We start from the raw sequence: 13,301 nt of genomic DNA, 5'->3' as shown, positions 1-13,301 counted from the left end.
GTTGAGGGGGGAAAAAAGAAAAATATCGCGACATCTGAGGAAGTGTTAATCACTCCAAAACAAAAATCAGCAAATATGTGCAAGCAAATTACAAAATAATTAGCACAAGGAGTTGCCTAGTGGCTTAGTGGTTAGGATTCCAGGCTTTCACTGCCATGGCCCAGGTTCGATCCTTGGTTGAGTAACTGAGATCCCACAAGCCACATGGACACACACACACACACACACAAACACACACACACACACACACACACGTCAAGTGGACAAGACAACGCTACCCTAAAACAATACATGCAATACCAAAGCGCTGAGCAAGATAAGAAAGAAAAAAAAATGGAATTCAATGCTGGTAGATACATAAAATGGTACAACCATATTGGAAAACTGGCATTATCTGACATGTACTTATCTTATAACCTAGCAATTTCCCCTTTATATATTCAAGAGAAATAAGGGCTTATGTTCACAATAATACCTGTCTATTAACATGTGACTATATAAACAAACTGTGGTATAATTCATACATGAAATACTATACAATAATTTAAAAAAAAAACCCAACCTATGAAATCAATAATACAAATCTCAGAAACATATTGAGAAAGAAGCCAGACTATATCATACTATGTGATCCTATTAACATGAAGTTTAAGGACAGGTGAATCCAAACTACAATTAACAGAAATCAGAGTAACAGTAACCTAAAGAAAGGTACTGATTAGGAAGTGTCTCAAGGGAAAGTTCGAGGCCAATGAAAATGTTTTCTCTATCTGTCTATCTATCTGAATCTGGAGGATGGTACCTAGGTAAAAGCTGACTGAGCTGTACATATTTTTGAGCTTTGTATTATATATAAATTATCCCTCAAAAGAAAAAAAAATCAACAAGATTACTTATACTTGAACATTCACAGCATTATTCATAACCAAGTGGAAACAACTCAGATGTCCTTCAATGGGTAAGCAAAATGTAAGCATATCCATTCATTCATGTAACATTATTCAGTAATAACAAAGAATGAAGTAATGACACACACATAGTACAATACATATGAAGCTTAAAAACATTACACTATGTGAAAGAAGCCAGTCACCAAAGACTACAGATTGTATGATTTCATTTGTATCCAATGTCCAGAATAGGTAAATCTATGGGCAGAAAGTAGCCGAGGACTGGAGATGTCTAGGAGGAAGTAGGGAGTGACTGCTAATAGTATGGGTTTCTTATTGGGGTGATAAAAATGCTCTAAAGCTTGTGGTGATGGATCCATAACTGTGCATATACTAAAAAAAACAAACCCTGAACTAGATACTAAAGTGACTGAATTCAATAAACGTATTATTTTAAAAAGCCAGCAAAACTAAACATTGAAAATAAGTACTAATTCATCACTCTATTATTTTGTCACTTTGAATGCTTTCAGAAATACACCAGCATAAATCCAAAAAGTGCAACTGACCAAAAAAACTGTTATGTTCAGACAACTGAGCTAAACTAAGGTTAAGAAAGAAGGGGTATTTATTTCTATCAGCAGGAATAACACAAGCAATATCAACCTTGGACATCTGTCTACTGGTCCCATCCACCTGAAATCCCTAGTGGAGGAAGCCTTGTCGTCATCTCCCAAAAAAGGTAACAAATGGACTCAATTAAATTAGTACCAAATATCAAACATCAGGTTCTCAAGAAAGTAGGTTCATCATCACTGGAGGGTGGGATGGGGATTAACTATAAGCTGGAATTGAGGCATCTTATTGGGATAATGGAAAGTTTCCAAAACTAGATTGTTCTAATAGCCATACAACTCCAATCTACTAAAAATCAGTGATTTTCACTTAAAACAGGTAAATTTTATAATATATAAATTATACCTCAGTTAAGTTTAAAAATGGGGAAAAATGCACAGATATGTACAGTTATAAATGAGTAAAGATATACAACTAACTGTATAAGTTAGGAAAAAATTCTTTCAAGTGTTGGGTAATCTCTAACAACTTTCTGGATTCTTGGATAGAGCAAACTATCACATATTTAGAAGAACTTCTATCACATGTTAACTATTAGTATATTAATTATCATAAATTTTAAACATCTTTATATTTTATAATATAAAAAATAAATTTAAGTAAAAATATCACTAGCACCAACTTTAATCACATTGTCTGGCAAACACTGATTAGGCTTCAGAAGATAATACAATAAATCTTTTATTGAGTCTAAGTATAAATGTAACTTCTGGATGCTGACATTAATTAGGGGCCCTCCTCAAGCTCCTGGCATCTAGCAGTCAGAGAACCAGGAGAAGTAAAGCAACAAATGGGTCATTATATAATCATACAGCTAAAACTGTTAATACTCAGATTTAAAAGCTGCTCACCACAACACAGAACTACCTTTCTAGACAACTTCTTACCTTCTCATTATTCGTCATCAATACAGATAACTAACATTCACCCTTAACCCACCTCAACAAAATTCTTCAACTCCATCTCCTTTAACTCCACTCCACTTACCAGTACCTTACAACATGCCATATACTATAAAGATAAAAGATCACCACTTCAAGGTAGGGTGGGAGAGTAATTCTAATTAGACTGACAGTTTTTTAGTTAGTTTTTAGAAAGTTTTTTAGTTAGACCCTAAAGCAGTTAAACCCACAGAAATGAGAAAAGATTTTTAAAAGGAAAAGAAGTACGGGTTATGTTAAAGAAATTACTAGGAGAATGAAAGAGAACAGTGAAAGACAAAAATGGATTGGTAGATAGTGATCACATCAAGATCTATTAAGTGTGAACTTATTTTTGAAAGTTTTTACATGATCAGATCTATCCTGTAGGAAGATAAGCGGTATGAGGATGTAATTCTAGGACAGATGACTATAAAACATTACAGATAGAAAACTATCATTATAAAAGCTAATAATAAGCCTGAAATCTTCTATTCCACAGGCAGCTCCTTTAGTCCCCAAGATAAGTCTGACTATAAAAGGGGGGGGGGGGGGGAAGAAAGACATATATATCACATAAACACATTTCCCCTGACCCTACTACCCTTTTAACCTACAAACTTCTTCCTAGTGAAGCTGAAGCTCCAATGCTTTGGCCACCTGATGTGAAAAACTGACTCACTAGAAAAGACCTTGATGCTGGGAAAGATTGAAGGCAGGAAGAGAAGGTGACAACAGAGGATGAGATGGTTGAATGGCATCACGACTCAATGGACATGAGTTTGAGCAAGCTGCGGGAGTTGGTGATAGACAGGGAAGCCTGGAATGCTGTAGTCCATGGGGTCACGAAGAGTTGGACACAACTGAGCAACTGAACTGAACTAGCATTTCACTCACTAATCCCGTAATCAGATATTGTTTTCTCCAAGGTTATCAATACATTAAAATAAAAGACTCTCCCAGCAAAGTCTTCATTTTCCTTTTATTTCTCTCATTTAGAAATGTCAACAACCCTTTTTTCTAATAGCTTTTTACTTATTGTAAAAGGAATTCATGCTCACTGGTAGAAACATTTTGAAATTTATTTACGGAAAAAGGACACCAATCTTCTTACTTGAAATTCCTTTTCTTGCCTTCCTCCTACTTTTCTGCACAATTCTCCCATCTCCTTTTCCATATTTCTTAGAGTCCCCAAAATGAGCATGGCCCAAGTGTGTGCTGCACTCCAGTCCACCCCACACCTCCAGACCACACTCCCTTTCTCTCAAGTCACTTGGAAAAGAAAAATTACTTTTCTATTACTGCCTTCTATCCTAAACTTCAGTTACACATTCCCAATTGCCTCCTAGACATTCTCTCTTTGGGGTTTACAGCTCCTCAAATCAGACAAAACTTTTTAGTCATGCTTTCTTCAATATCAATTTCCCTTCTAGACACACATTTTCCAATTGTAATCACCCAATGTCAGTCTCTTTTAAAGCTTACCCTTTAATAGGTAACTTTTTATTATTTCTTGCCATTTTGGAATGTAACCAAACAAACCTTCAGTTACTGTACTTTACATCATTTACAAGGAAGACAGGGGCTTAATGGGGCACTCTGACATCAGAGTTTACATAAAATGAATACAGCCAGATAATTTCAAGAGCCAAGGAATGTCTTCCCTCTCTGCTTTACTAAAGAAGTTGACAAAGGCAAATACTGTATCTCTTTAACCTATATGAAATATGAGGCACAGTAAGAGTAAGTCAGTGTAGTGGTAGAATCAGGACCAGGTTGAGGGTCTTCACTGTGTCTTCCTGCCTTTCATTAAAAAATGGTAATGCTTTCCAATTAAGGAGTTTTTAAAAACTTAATTACAAATTATCAGCGACAAAAAAAATTTACAAAAGAAAAGCCAAACTTTCAATCAAACTCATCATTACTGCATCACTGACAGATACGCATGCATCGCTAATTCTGAAAAAGAAAGTTGTTTTCTTACCAGTATTACTAATACACTGTTATTTTTCCTTCAGATCTTTAACATGTTATGTCACTGAATAACTTCCTGTCTAACGGTCCAAGAATCCAGGGACTTTCCCTCTACAAAATTCACAACAGTACCTACTTCATGACATTTCTAATTAAGGAATGTTACCTGCTCAGACTACAAACTATTCCATCTTCCAAAAATATACACCATAGTCTCAAAAATGTTTGCTGAATTTTTAGACATGCCAAACTGCTGCCATTTTGCACTTTTCCAGACCTAAGATTTTCCTTAAACATTTCATAAGCCTTTAATAAAATAAAATAAACCAATTATAAATAAATATATCACTTACAGTTGTAATAGTAACCATCTGTGAAGATACCAGATGTGACTTAGGCAGTTCATGAATTTTAAAGATAAACACAAAATATCAAGAAACTTACCAAAGCTACGTCCTCTTACTTTTTATTCACATAAAGCATGTGAAAAAGCAACATTTCTGCCCACATAACTATTTTATAGCACATTAAGCCTAGGAACTGTGGGTTTAAGAGATTTAAAAGAGAATTTATGGTTAGGAAATGGCAACCCACTCCAGTATTCTTGCCTAGAGAATCCCATAGACAGAGGAGCCTGACAGGCTACATAAGAGTCCATGGGGTCGCAAGAGTTGGACACAACTCAGTGACTAAACCATGGTTAGGAAAATAGTTGTAGGTGATAGAGCTTAACAAGAGGTGTGAGCAGCATGAGTAAAAATTTGCATACAGAAAGGTTTCCACTGAGGAACACTGGCAGCTAAAGCAAGAGAGCAGAGATGCTGTCCTCTGTTATAATAATCTACCAAAAACCTTCAGACATATTTTATCTTGCAAATAAAAATGAAAAAACAAGCATTTCTAAGTGTGTGTGTGTATACAGATGGGAAAGAACAGTCTTTGTATTCAAAAACAAATAGTAACTAGTTGAATGAATACCAAATACACACATTTTAGATAACCTAAACAAATTTTTTAATTGCACTTCTAGATATATTAGACTATATAGTATACAATCTCAATGAGAATTGAAAGATCCTTGTAACACAAATCTACTTTAACAATTCAAGGATGAGTATTCTTAACATTTCCATTATTCAAGTTTTTATTTCTCTTTGCATTCAAAGAGAATTTATTTCTTGATAAGTTTCTTGATATTTTGTGTTTATCTTTAAAATTCAGGAACTGCCTAAGTCACATCTGGTATCTTCACAGATGGTTACTATTACAACTGTAAGTGATATTTATTCTCTTTGATATTTATTTCTCTTTGCATTCAAATATTTACTGAGAGCCCATAATGTGCCAGGCAGTGTGCTTATAAGAGTACCGATTTTCATGCTGCAATATAATAATGCTATCCACTACTGAGCTAGGTGCCCAAATAACAGGTTATGTGTTCTCTCTCCATCAGTTTTGATCATCTGCCACTGAGATGAACAACTACTAACTTAGGTAGGAAATGAAATGTATTGCATGTTGGATTGGTTAATCAATTGGCACTTAAACAGTAATCCGAATACTCTGGAGAGAACTTAGTAGTTCTACAATTTTTACATTCATCATTTTGCTCAACCCGCACAACACAATGACATACCACGATAACATAAGGAAAATGATGCTTAAAAAGAGGTTAGATTAATACCCTTCAGCTAGTGGAGAAATCCTCAGTAGTTAAAAAAAAAAACTGAAATGATTTTCTCCAGTCTTTGAGTCAAAGTTTGTTACATGAACATATTTCAAACTGAGACATGGTAATGGGTTCCAAATTATAACAGCGGTTCAAAAAAAAAGATCAACATTCATAACATACTACGGAGTTAAGTGAGGAATACTAAAACAGATTTATCTTGAAAACATCTGTCAAAAAGAGCGTCCATACAGTGGTCTTTAACAATCTACTGGAACTTAATACGTAATATAAAAAACATATAAATACCCTTAAAATTCCTGAAGTGGAGGTCATACAAGAAACCTAAAGCCTATATTGTTATCTACTATAACAGGAAGTCAGTAAAGCCTACCATTAACAAGCAAAGAATAACAGAAACAAGATGTAAGAATTCCTGATCTCATGAAACTCAAAAGTTATACTGGGGAAACAGTAAGTACAATACATATGATAAATCAGTGACACAGAGAAAAATAAGTGAAGGGAGACAGGGAGCATGGTAGGCAAGTCACTCCTTAGGGATATGGACACAGCGGAACAGTGACAGAGGGAAGTGAGAGAACAAGTTTGGGAGGCAAATGAATGAAAGGGGTTCCAAGCAAATGGAACAGTCAAGTGCAATCTCTGAGACAGGGACACTTTTGGTTTGGTTTTTAAACTATTTACTTTGATAATATTAAAAATTTTTAGAGTTAGTGATTACTTCACTTAGCTGAAGAGATTCATTCAATGGCAATGATCTTTTTCTTCTAACTAAATGAACCAATATGTAGCTTCAGTTGAAAGAGCCATCATCATGATGGAATGATTGGTTTACCCTATTTTATCCAAAGTAAGAAGAGCTTGCCAGAAGAGTAGCCAGATGCTACTTCCTTGTTCTTACTACAGTCAAGCTTCTTCAAGACTTATCTGGGATTTATTTCTTCCTAAATCAAGGTTCTGCTACAAGAAAGTCAAAGCAAAAAGTATTCAAATACAAGCAAGACTGGAAATTAGAATATGCTAATTAACAGAAAAGTTATCTTAGAATTACTAAAAAATCAATACAGGCCAGGTATCAATTTTTTTTTTAAAGAAAAGATAAGCAGTGTTCATACTCCAGAAAATTTCAAAACCCTAATAGCAGCTTAACTATTAAGTAATAAATGCTATGAATATTACTTTGATTGTTTATCTTCTAAAAATTAGCCTGTTAAATACTTACCCCAAGTCTCTATTACAAGATGTTAGTACATACAACTGAACTGAGCTGCTTGAAGAATAAATAAATTTCAAATTTGCAGTAAGTATTACTTACCCAATTTTCCTACAAAGGAACCAATTCTTTCAAATAATAACTTCTTTAATTAATAACTACACACAAGTATATTTAGACAAAATAATGTGATTTAAGGCAAAGTCATGGTAGAAATCACTATGACTGAACTTGTAGTGTGTTTAACACATCATAAAATAATGTTCATCTTAACATGCATCTATCACAAAACAAATCAAAAAGTGATTCATAACTCTCTCCATAGTTTAGTAATGGTTTAGAGTGAATTTCTTTCAACTATTTTATATCCAAAAGCAATCTATCCTCCTACCAATGTTACTTTCAGCCTAAGAATTTGAGCATCATTTTTGGCAAGATCTAATGGTCTTCCATATAAAGTAGAATTAATTTTTTATTTTGAAATAACTTTACACTTAATTTGTCTAAATTCTGTGGATGAGCTTTTTAAAATTTAAGTTCACTGAGGCCAGGAATCTCTAAACAGCAAGGTTCGCTGAAGATGTTCAATTCATATTAGTCAATATAAAGTTTTAGAAGTGTTTACCTACCAGCTAAGAGGAGCTTAAACTAACTGAAATTCTATTTTAAAGAGGAATTCTCTCTACCTTAAAAATAAAAAGACATAAACCTCACTAAAGCTGGACAAATCCATAGAGAGACACAGGAAGTGACAGGGATCGTTTTGAAAGTCTTTATAATACTCCAACAGAAGTTGCAGAAATTTAGAAACAAGGAATGAAACGGAAAAGAGTACAATTAAATACCCACATAATAAGACTGCTTTCCAAAGAGTGGTCTCCTCCAAAAACATGGGGAGAAAAATAAACCAATCCTCAGAGAGTTGATATGGACCTTGGCACGTTTCAAGGCACTGTCTTATATCGTCTCCCTTGACCTCTCAGCAAACCCTCTGGCCTAATTTTATGAATGGGAAAAAATCAGCATCAAAAGGTTAAGCGCCTTGCCCAAGGTCAGTTCAGAAATTAGTGGTGTAGCTCTACCTAGAAGGTTGCGCTTCACCTGACACTTTCCACTAAACAGCCCTGCCTTCCCCAGCGAGGCAATAATAGAGTAGAAGAGCAGTGAATCAGACTCCTATGGGTGTCCCGCACTACCCTCACCCTGCCTAAGAAGTGGGGGCTCGCCTCTGAAAGCTGTCCCTAGCAACTCAGTCGGGGAGGAGAAAGTTGTGCAGGTCACCCATCAGCCCAGGAAAGGGACAAGCTAACAGGCGCAGCCTCCAGGGGACCAGCTCTGCATTCCCAGGAGCCCCTCCAAATCCGGCGCCAGCAAGACTCCTCCCGGAAACGTCTGAAAACCTCACGGTGACTTTCGCCCCCTCCTGGGCGCGAGAGCAAGCTGGGAATGAGCCAGAGGGCGGCCGGCCACCCGAGCCAGCCATGTGTCCAGCCCGTCAAGCCCGCCTCGCCCCAGACGGCCCCTCATGCCTCCACCGCAGCCAGAGGCCCAGCTCAGGATCCGACGCAAACCGTGGCCGGCGCCACCACTACCGCAGCAGCCAAAGGGCCCCGGCGTGGCACTCATCGTCAGGTCCCGCCCCACCCCTCCAGTTGGGCCCCTCAGCGACGCCGTCCGCGCCTCTGGCCAGGCCGGTATGGCTCGGCCTGCCACAGTCCGCCCGCCCGCCGCCGCCGCTGCCACCGCCACCGCCACCCCGGCGTCCTTACTTCATTGAGCTGGCGCTCCGCGGCCTCACGCAGGGCTGGGTCCATGGTGCCCCGCAGGGCCTCGATAATGGTGTTGGGGTCCATCGCAACGCGGACGCGGTTAAACCCGGGGCTCGGGTGCTACTGGGCCAGGAATAGCGCCGCTCACTGCGCACATGGACCCGCCGCGCTCCGCAGCGGCAACCGGCGCGAAAGGAAAGAGAAGCGCCAAGGCCCCGGATAGAACCTCTTCTCCTCGGCGTGGAGGCGGGAGATGCTCGGGCCACTTCCTGTCGGCGCGCCGGTGGAGCACCTTGGGAGATGTAGTCCACTGGTGCGATGTAGTCCACTTGTGCGATCCGCAGCCCACGTGGCCCTGAGCTGTCGCTCCTACAGACAGTACTCGCTATTGAAAAAGAAAAAAATGTTCCAACTTCTCAGAAAGAGAATTAAAACAATTACAAAGATGTCACACAATAATATACCTTTGGTAACCATAAAGTGAGGCTGATGCAATGTGTCTTGCTAGTAGTTGTGTAACAGAAGGAAGTCTTTTGAAAAGCAATTTGAGATGTTTCTAAATGCCGTTTATAATCTTTGACCCAAGTAATCCCATTTGAAACTTGATCCTAAGGAAGTAACACAAAGGGTTAAATGAGCTTTATGTGTTAAAGGTGTTTATCACATTATATACTGATAATTAAATATTAAAATTATGATTTATTTCGAGTATCCAAATTTTGGCACAGACTTTATACAGATCGCCTCTAAATGCAGAATAAAAGCGTAATTTTTATTAAAACCCACCTTCTTTAAACCTTACTTTCAGAAAGGTTAAATAACTTACTCAGGATCACTTAGTAAGAGGTTCGCTTAGGACTTCAAACCTAGGATGTTTCTGTTTTCAAAGTGTTCATTCTCTCCAATGAATCGTTGCCTCTCAAGAGAAATGTGGAACCATAGGGGAATGATTAAGCAAATAACAGGAATCCAGTCAATTAAAATTTTAACAGCCACCAAAAATTATAAGTATTGTATACCTTGTAACAACACTAAAACATTTAAAAATAGATACAACTTTATAACAGACAAAAACTGGTAAATAAGACTATCAAGGGAAAGTAAGTGATTTTCTAGCATGGTGAGATTTTGAGTAATTCCCTTTCACACCTCTTATTGTTGTAATAAAGTTATGTAAGTGTATTTATTTTAAGTGAATCTTACATTACAGCCTTCAAATGCAGTTTGTTAAAAGATCACTTTTTGTTTTTTCTTTACAGAAAGGAGAAGCGAGGACACAAAAGGCTTTCCCTGGAATAACAGGTTTTGCAATATTAATCTCTTATGTGCCAGCCATTATGCCTGGAAGTGAAGTATAATTATTCCTGATTTACAAATGAAGACTCCAAGGCTTAGATCGTGAAAGATCATAAGATTTTCGTAATATAACCTTTAGTTAGATCTATTATTGTACAGATACAATCTGTTTAGGAATTTTGTCTCCCTGTTCCATCCTTCAAATGTAAGGGCCTTGAAAATGATGATTATGTTTAACTCACTTTTGCATCTTCACCTATCACAAAACTTGAATGTCTACTAAGAGTTCAACAAATACTTGTAGTTGTCAGGTCTGAGCCAGAATTGAAACCTCAATCATTATGAATTCAAAGCCAGTCCTCTTTGCACTACTACCTAGCTATTTTATTTTTAAATTTATTTATTTATTTATTTTTGCCCGAGCTGGGTCAAAATTGCTGTGCAAGGGCTTTCTCTAATTTGGGCAAGTGGAGACCATCTCTAGTTCCCTGCAGACTCTAAGTGAAGTGAAGTCGCTCAGTCGTGTCTGACTCTTTGCGACCCCATGAACTGGGCCCTACCGGGCTTCTCCGTCCATGGGATTTTCCAGGCAAGAGTACTAGAGTGGGTTGTCATTTCCTTCTCCAGGAGATCTTCCCCACCCAGGGATTGAACCCCGGTCTCCCGCATTGTAGGCAGACGCTTTACCGTCTGAGCCACCAGGGAAGTCCTGGCTTAGTAGTTGTGGTGCAGAGCTTAGTTGCCCCAAGACATGCAGAATCTTCCTAGACCAGGGATCAGACTCCTGTTCCCCTGCATTGGCAGGCAGCTTCTCAACCAGTGGACCATCAGGGACGTCCCTGCATAGCTATTTCAGATTCCAGCATTGATTTGTACATTCTGTTGTTGTTGTTCAGTCGCTAAGTCCTGTCTGAACCTTTGTAACTCCTTTGCCAGGCTTCCGTGTACCTCACTATCTCCTGGAGTTTGCTCAAGCTCCTGTCCATTGAGTCGGTGATGCCATCCAACCATCTCATCCTCTGTCACCCCCTTTTCCTCCTGCCCTCAGGAGGTGAGTTTAGTCTGAGGGATTTAGAGAAGTACAAAGCACAGGGGGTCTAGAGCTCAGAGCTGTCAATAGTTTTGAAGTATAATGGGATTCAGCAAAAATCAGGAAGAGATAAAGGAACAATCCAGGGGTGCTCTGGTCAATTGATCTCAAACAGAAAAAAACCTGTTTGGCTGCAGTTTAGAAAGAGGAAAAAATGGGAGGAGGGGGGCTGTGGAGGGACTGTGGAGGGACCATAATAGCTATAAGGAAATGGAAAGAGTTACTCTTCCCTTTTCAGCCCTCCATTGGAGTCTCTTGTGGGTGAACACCTTGATCTAAGTACCTAGCACCTAAGGGCATATTAAGGCCCAGACTGATCTGTCTGAGCTGATTGGATTTTGTCAAGACATCCTATGGGACCTCCCTGGTGGTCCAGTGGCTAAGAGGGGTTGATCCCTGGTCAGGGTTTGGTTTGTGATCAGAGAACTATATCCTACTTATGTAAAGAAGATCGAAGATCCAATGTTGCCGCAACTAAGAACTGATGCAGTCAAATAAATGAATATTTGTTTTAAGAGACATCATATATATTTGTCACTAAGTGGGATTTATTTTCACACCTTGGGAAGATTTTTACTCTTAAACAATTTAAAGTGCAGAGGGGTTAAAAAAAAAAAAAAAGCATGGAAGCTAAGAAAAAAAGCTATTGTTTATGTTGTGAGGTACATACAAACTGTGCTGCCTTTGGTAAAATGTTTTTTATCTCATTGGCTCTCATTTTTTGTTTCATCGTATATAGAATGAAGAAATAATTCTATCCCAGGCTCTCAAAGTTATTCTGAGAATTAAATGAGGTTGGAAAGTGCTTTGTAATTAGAAAGCTCATTACAAACATAAGTTGTTATTGATATTAAGGAAAGGATTGAGGAGAGGGCAAGGAAGGAAACTGAAAGAAAGTGAAGAAAAGGGAACTTTCTGCAAAACATCCTTCCCAGCAGTAAGTCTGCAGTTTCAGCCTTTTGATACCTTTGTGTCTTTATAAAGCTTGGTATATGCAAAGAAAGGTAGAAGACAATCTTGTCAATTTTATTTATTTTTATTTTTAATTTTTCTTTTTGGCTGTGCTGGGTCTTCGTTCTGGTGTGCAGGCTCTCGAATGCACAAGGCTCAGTAGTTGTGGCTTGTGGACTTAGTCACCTTTCAGCATGTGGGATCTTAGTTCCCCTACCAGGGGTAAAACCGGGGTCTCGGCATTGGCAGGCTGGACCTCTAGGAAGGTCCTTTGTCACTTTTATTATTGCATTTCTTTTAAGTACATTTGAAACCAATCAGGGCCCTGTGCAGCTTCCAAGCTTAGAGACCTTTCTGCCCTCCACTTCTATTAGGCAAGACCTCAGCCATTATGACCTTGAGTTCCAAAGAGCAGATTAGAACAATTGCTAATCAAGGAAGGAGCAGCCAAAAATTGTCTGAGGCAAGATGAAGGGAACCAGATAAATTCATCAAGATTTGGAGACCCTGCACACACCCTAATCTTGTCAGAGACTCCACCTTTGATTTACTGTTATAAAATCCCTCATCAGTTCTTTGGGGTTGAGATACATAGCTTTTTGAGGCAGAGGCCTGGTGTGTCTCCCTTTGCCTGGCAACGGAATAAAACTATCCTTTTCTATTTCACCCACAACCCTGTCTCCAAGATTTGATTCGGCCCTGGTATTTGTACAGAGAGGCCAAGCTTTCAGAAACGCACTAACCTACACAAAATCAAACTTTATGTCCTAAACCATATAACAATTTTCTGATGCTCAACTTCATCAAGGTATAATTTACACAAAATCAATGAGTTTTCACAAAATCATACACCAGATACCACCACCATA

At 38.4% G+C, this 13,301-nt stretch overlaps 1 protein-coding gene across 1 annotated transcript in view; it reads right to left on the bottom strand.

The window, feature by feature from the left end:
- IPO7 (importin 7) overlaps positions 1-9,313 on the bottom strand; it is a 46,641-nt gene extending 37,328 nt beyond the window's left edge. Inside the window, exon 1 of the mRNA XM_065943780.1 lies at positions 9,096-9,313. Within this exon, the coding sequence (XP_065799852.1) occupies positions 9,096-9,179 (84 nt within the window). The 5' untranslated portion in view covers positions 9,180-9,313. The remainder of the gene's footprint in view (positions 1-9,095) is intronic.
- Between the last annotated feature and the right edge of the window lie 3,988 nt (positions 9,314-13,301).

Source organism: Muntiacus reevesi, chromosome 9, assembly GCF_963930625.1.
Source record: "Muntiacus reevesi chromosome 9, mMunRee1.1, whole genome shotgun sequence".
Classification (NCBI taxonomy): domain Eukaryota; kingdom Metazoa; phylum Chordata; class Mammalia; order Artiodactyla; family Cervidae; genus Muntiacus; species Muntiacus reevesi.
The sequence above is the reverse complement of the archived record's forward strand: the minus strand, read 5'-3'. Positions and strand labels throughout refer to the sequence as shown.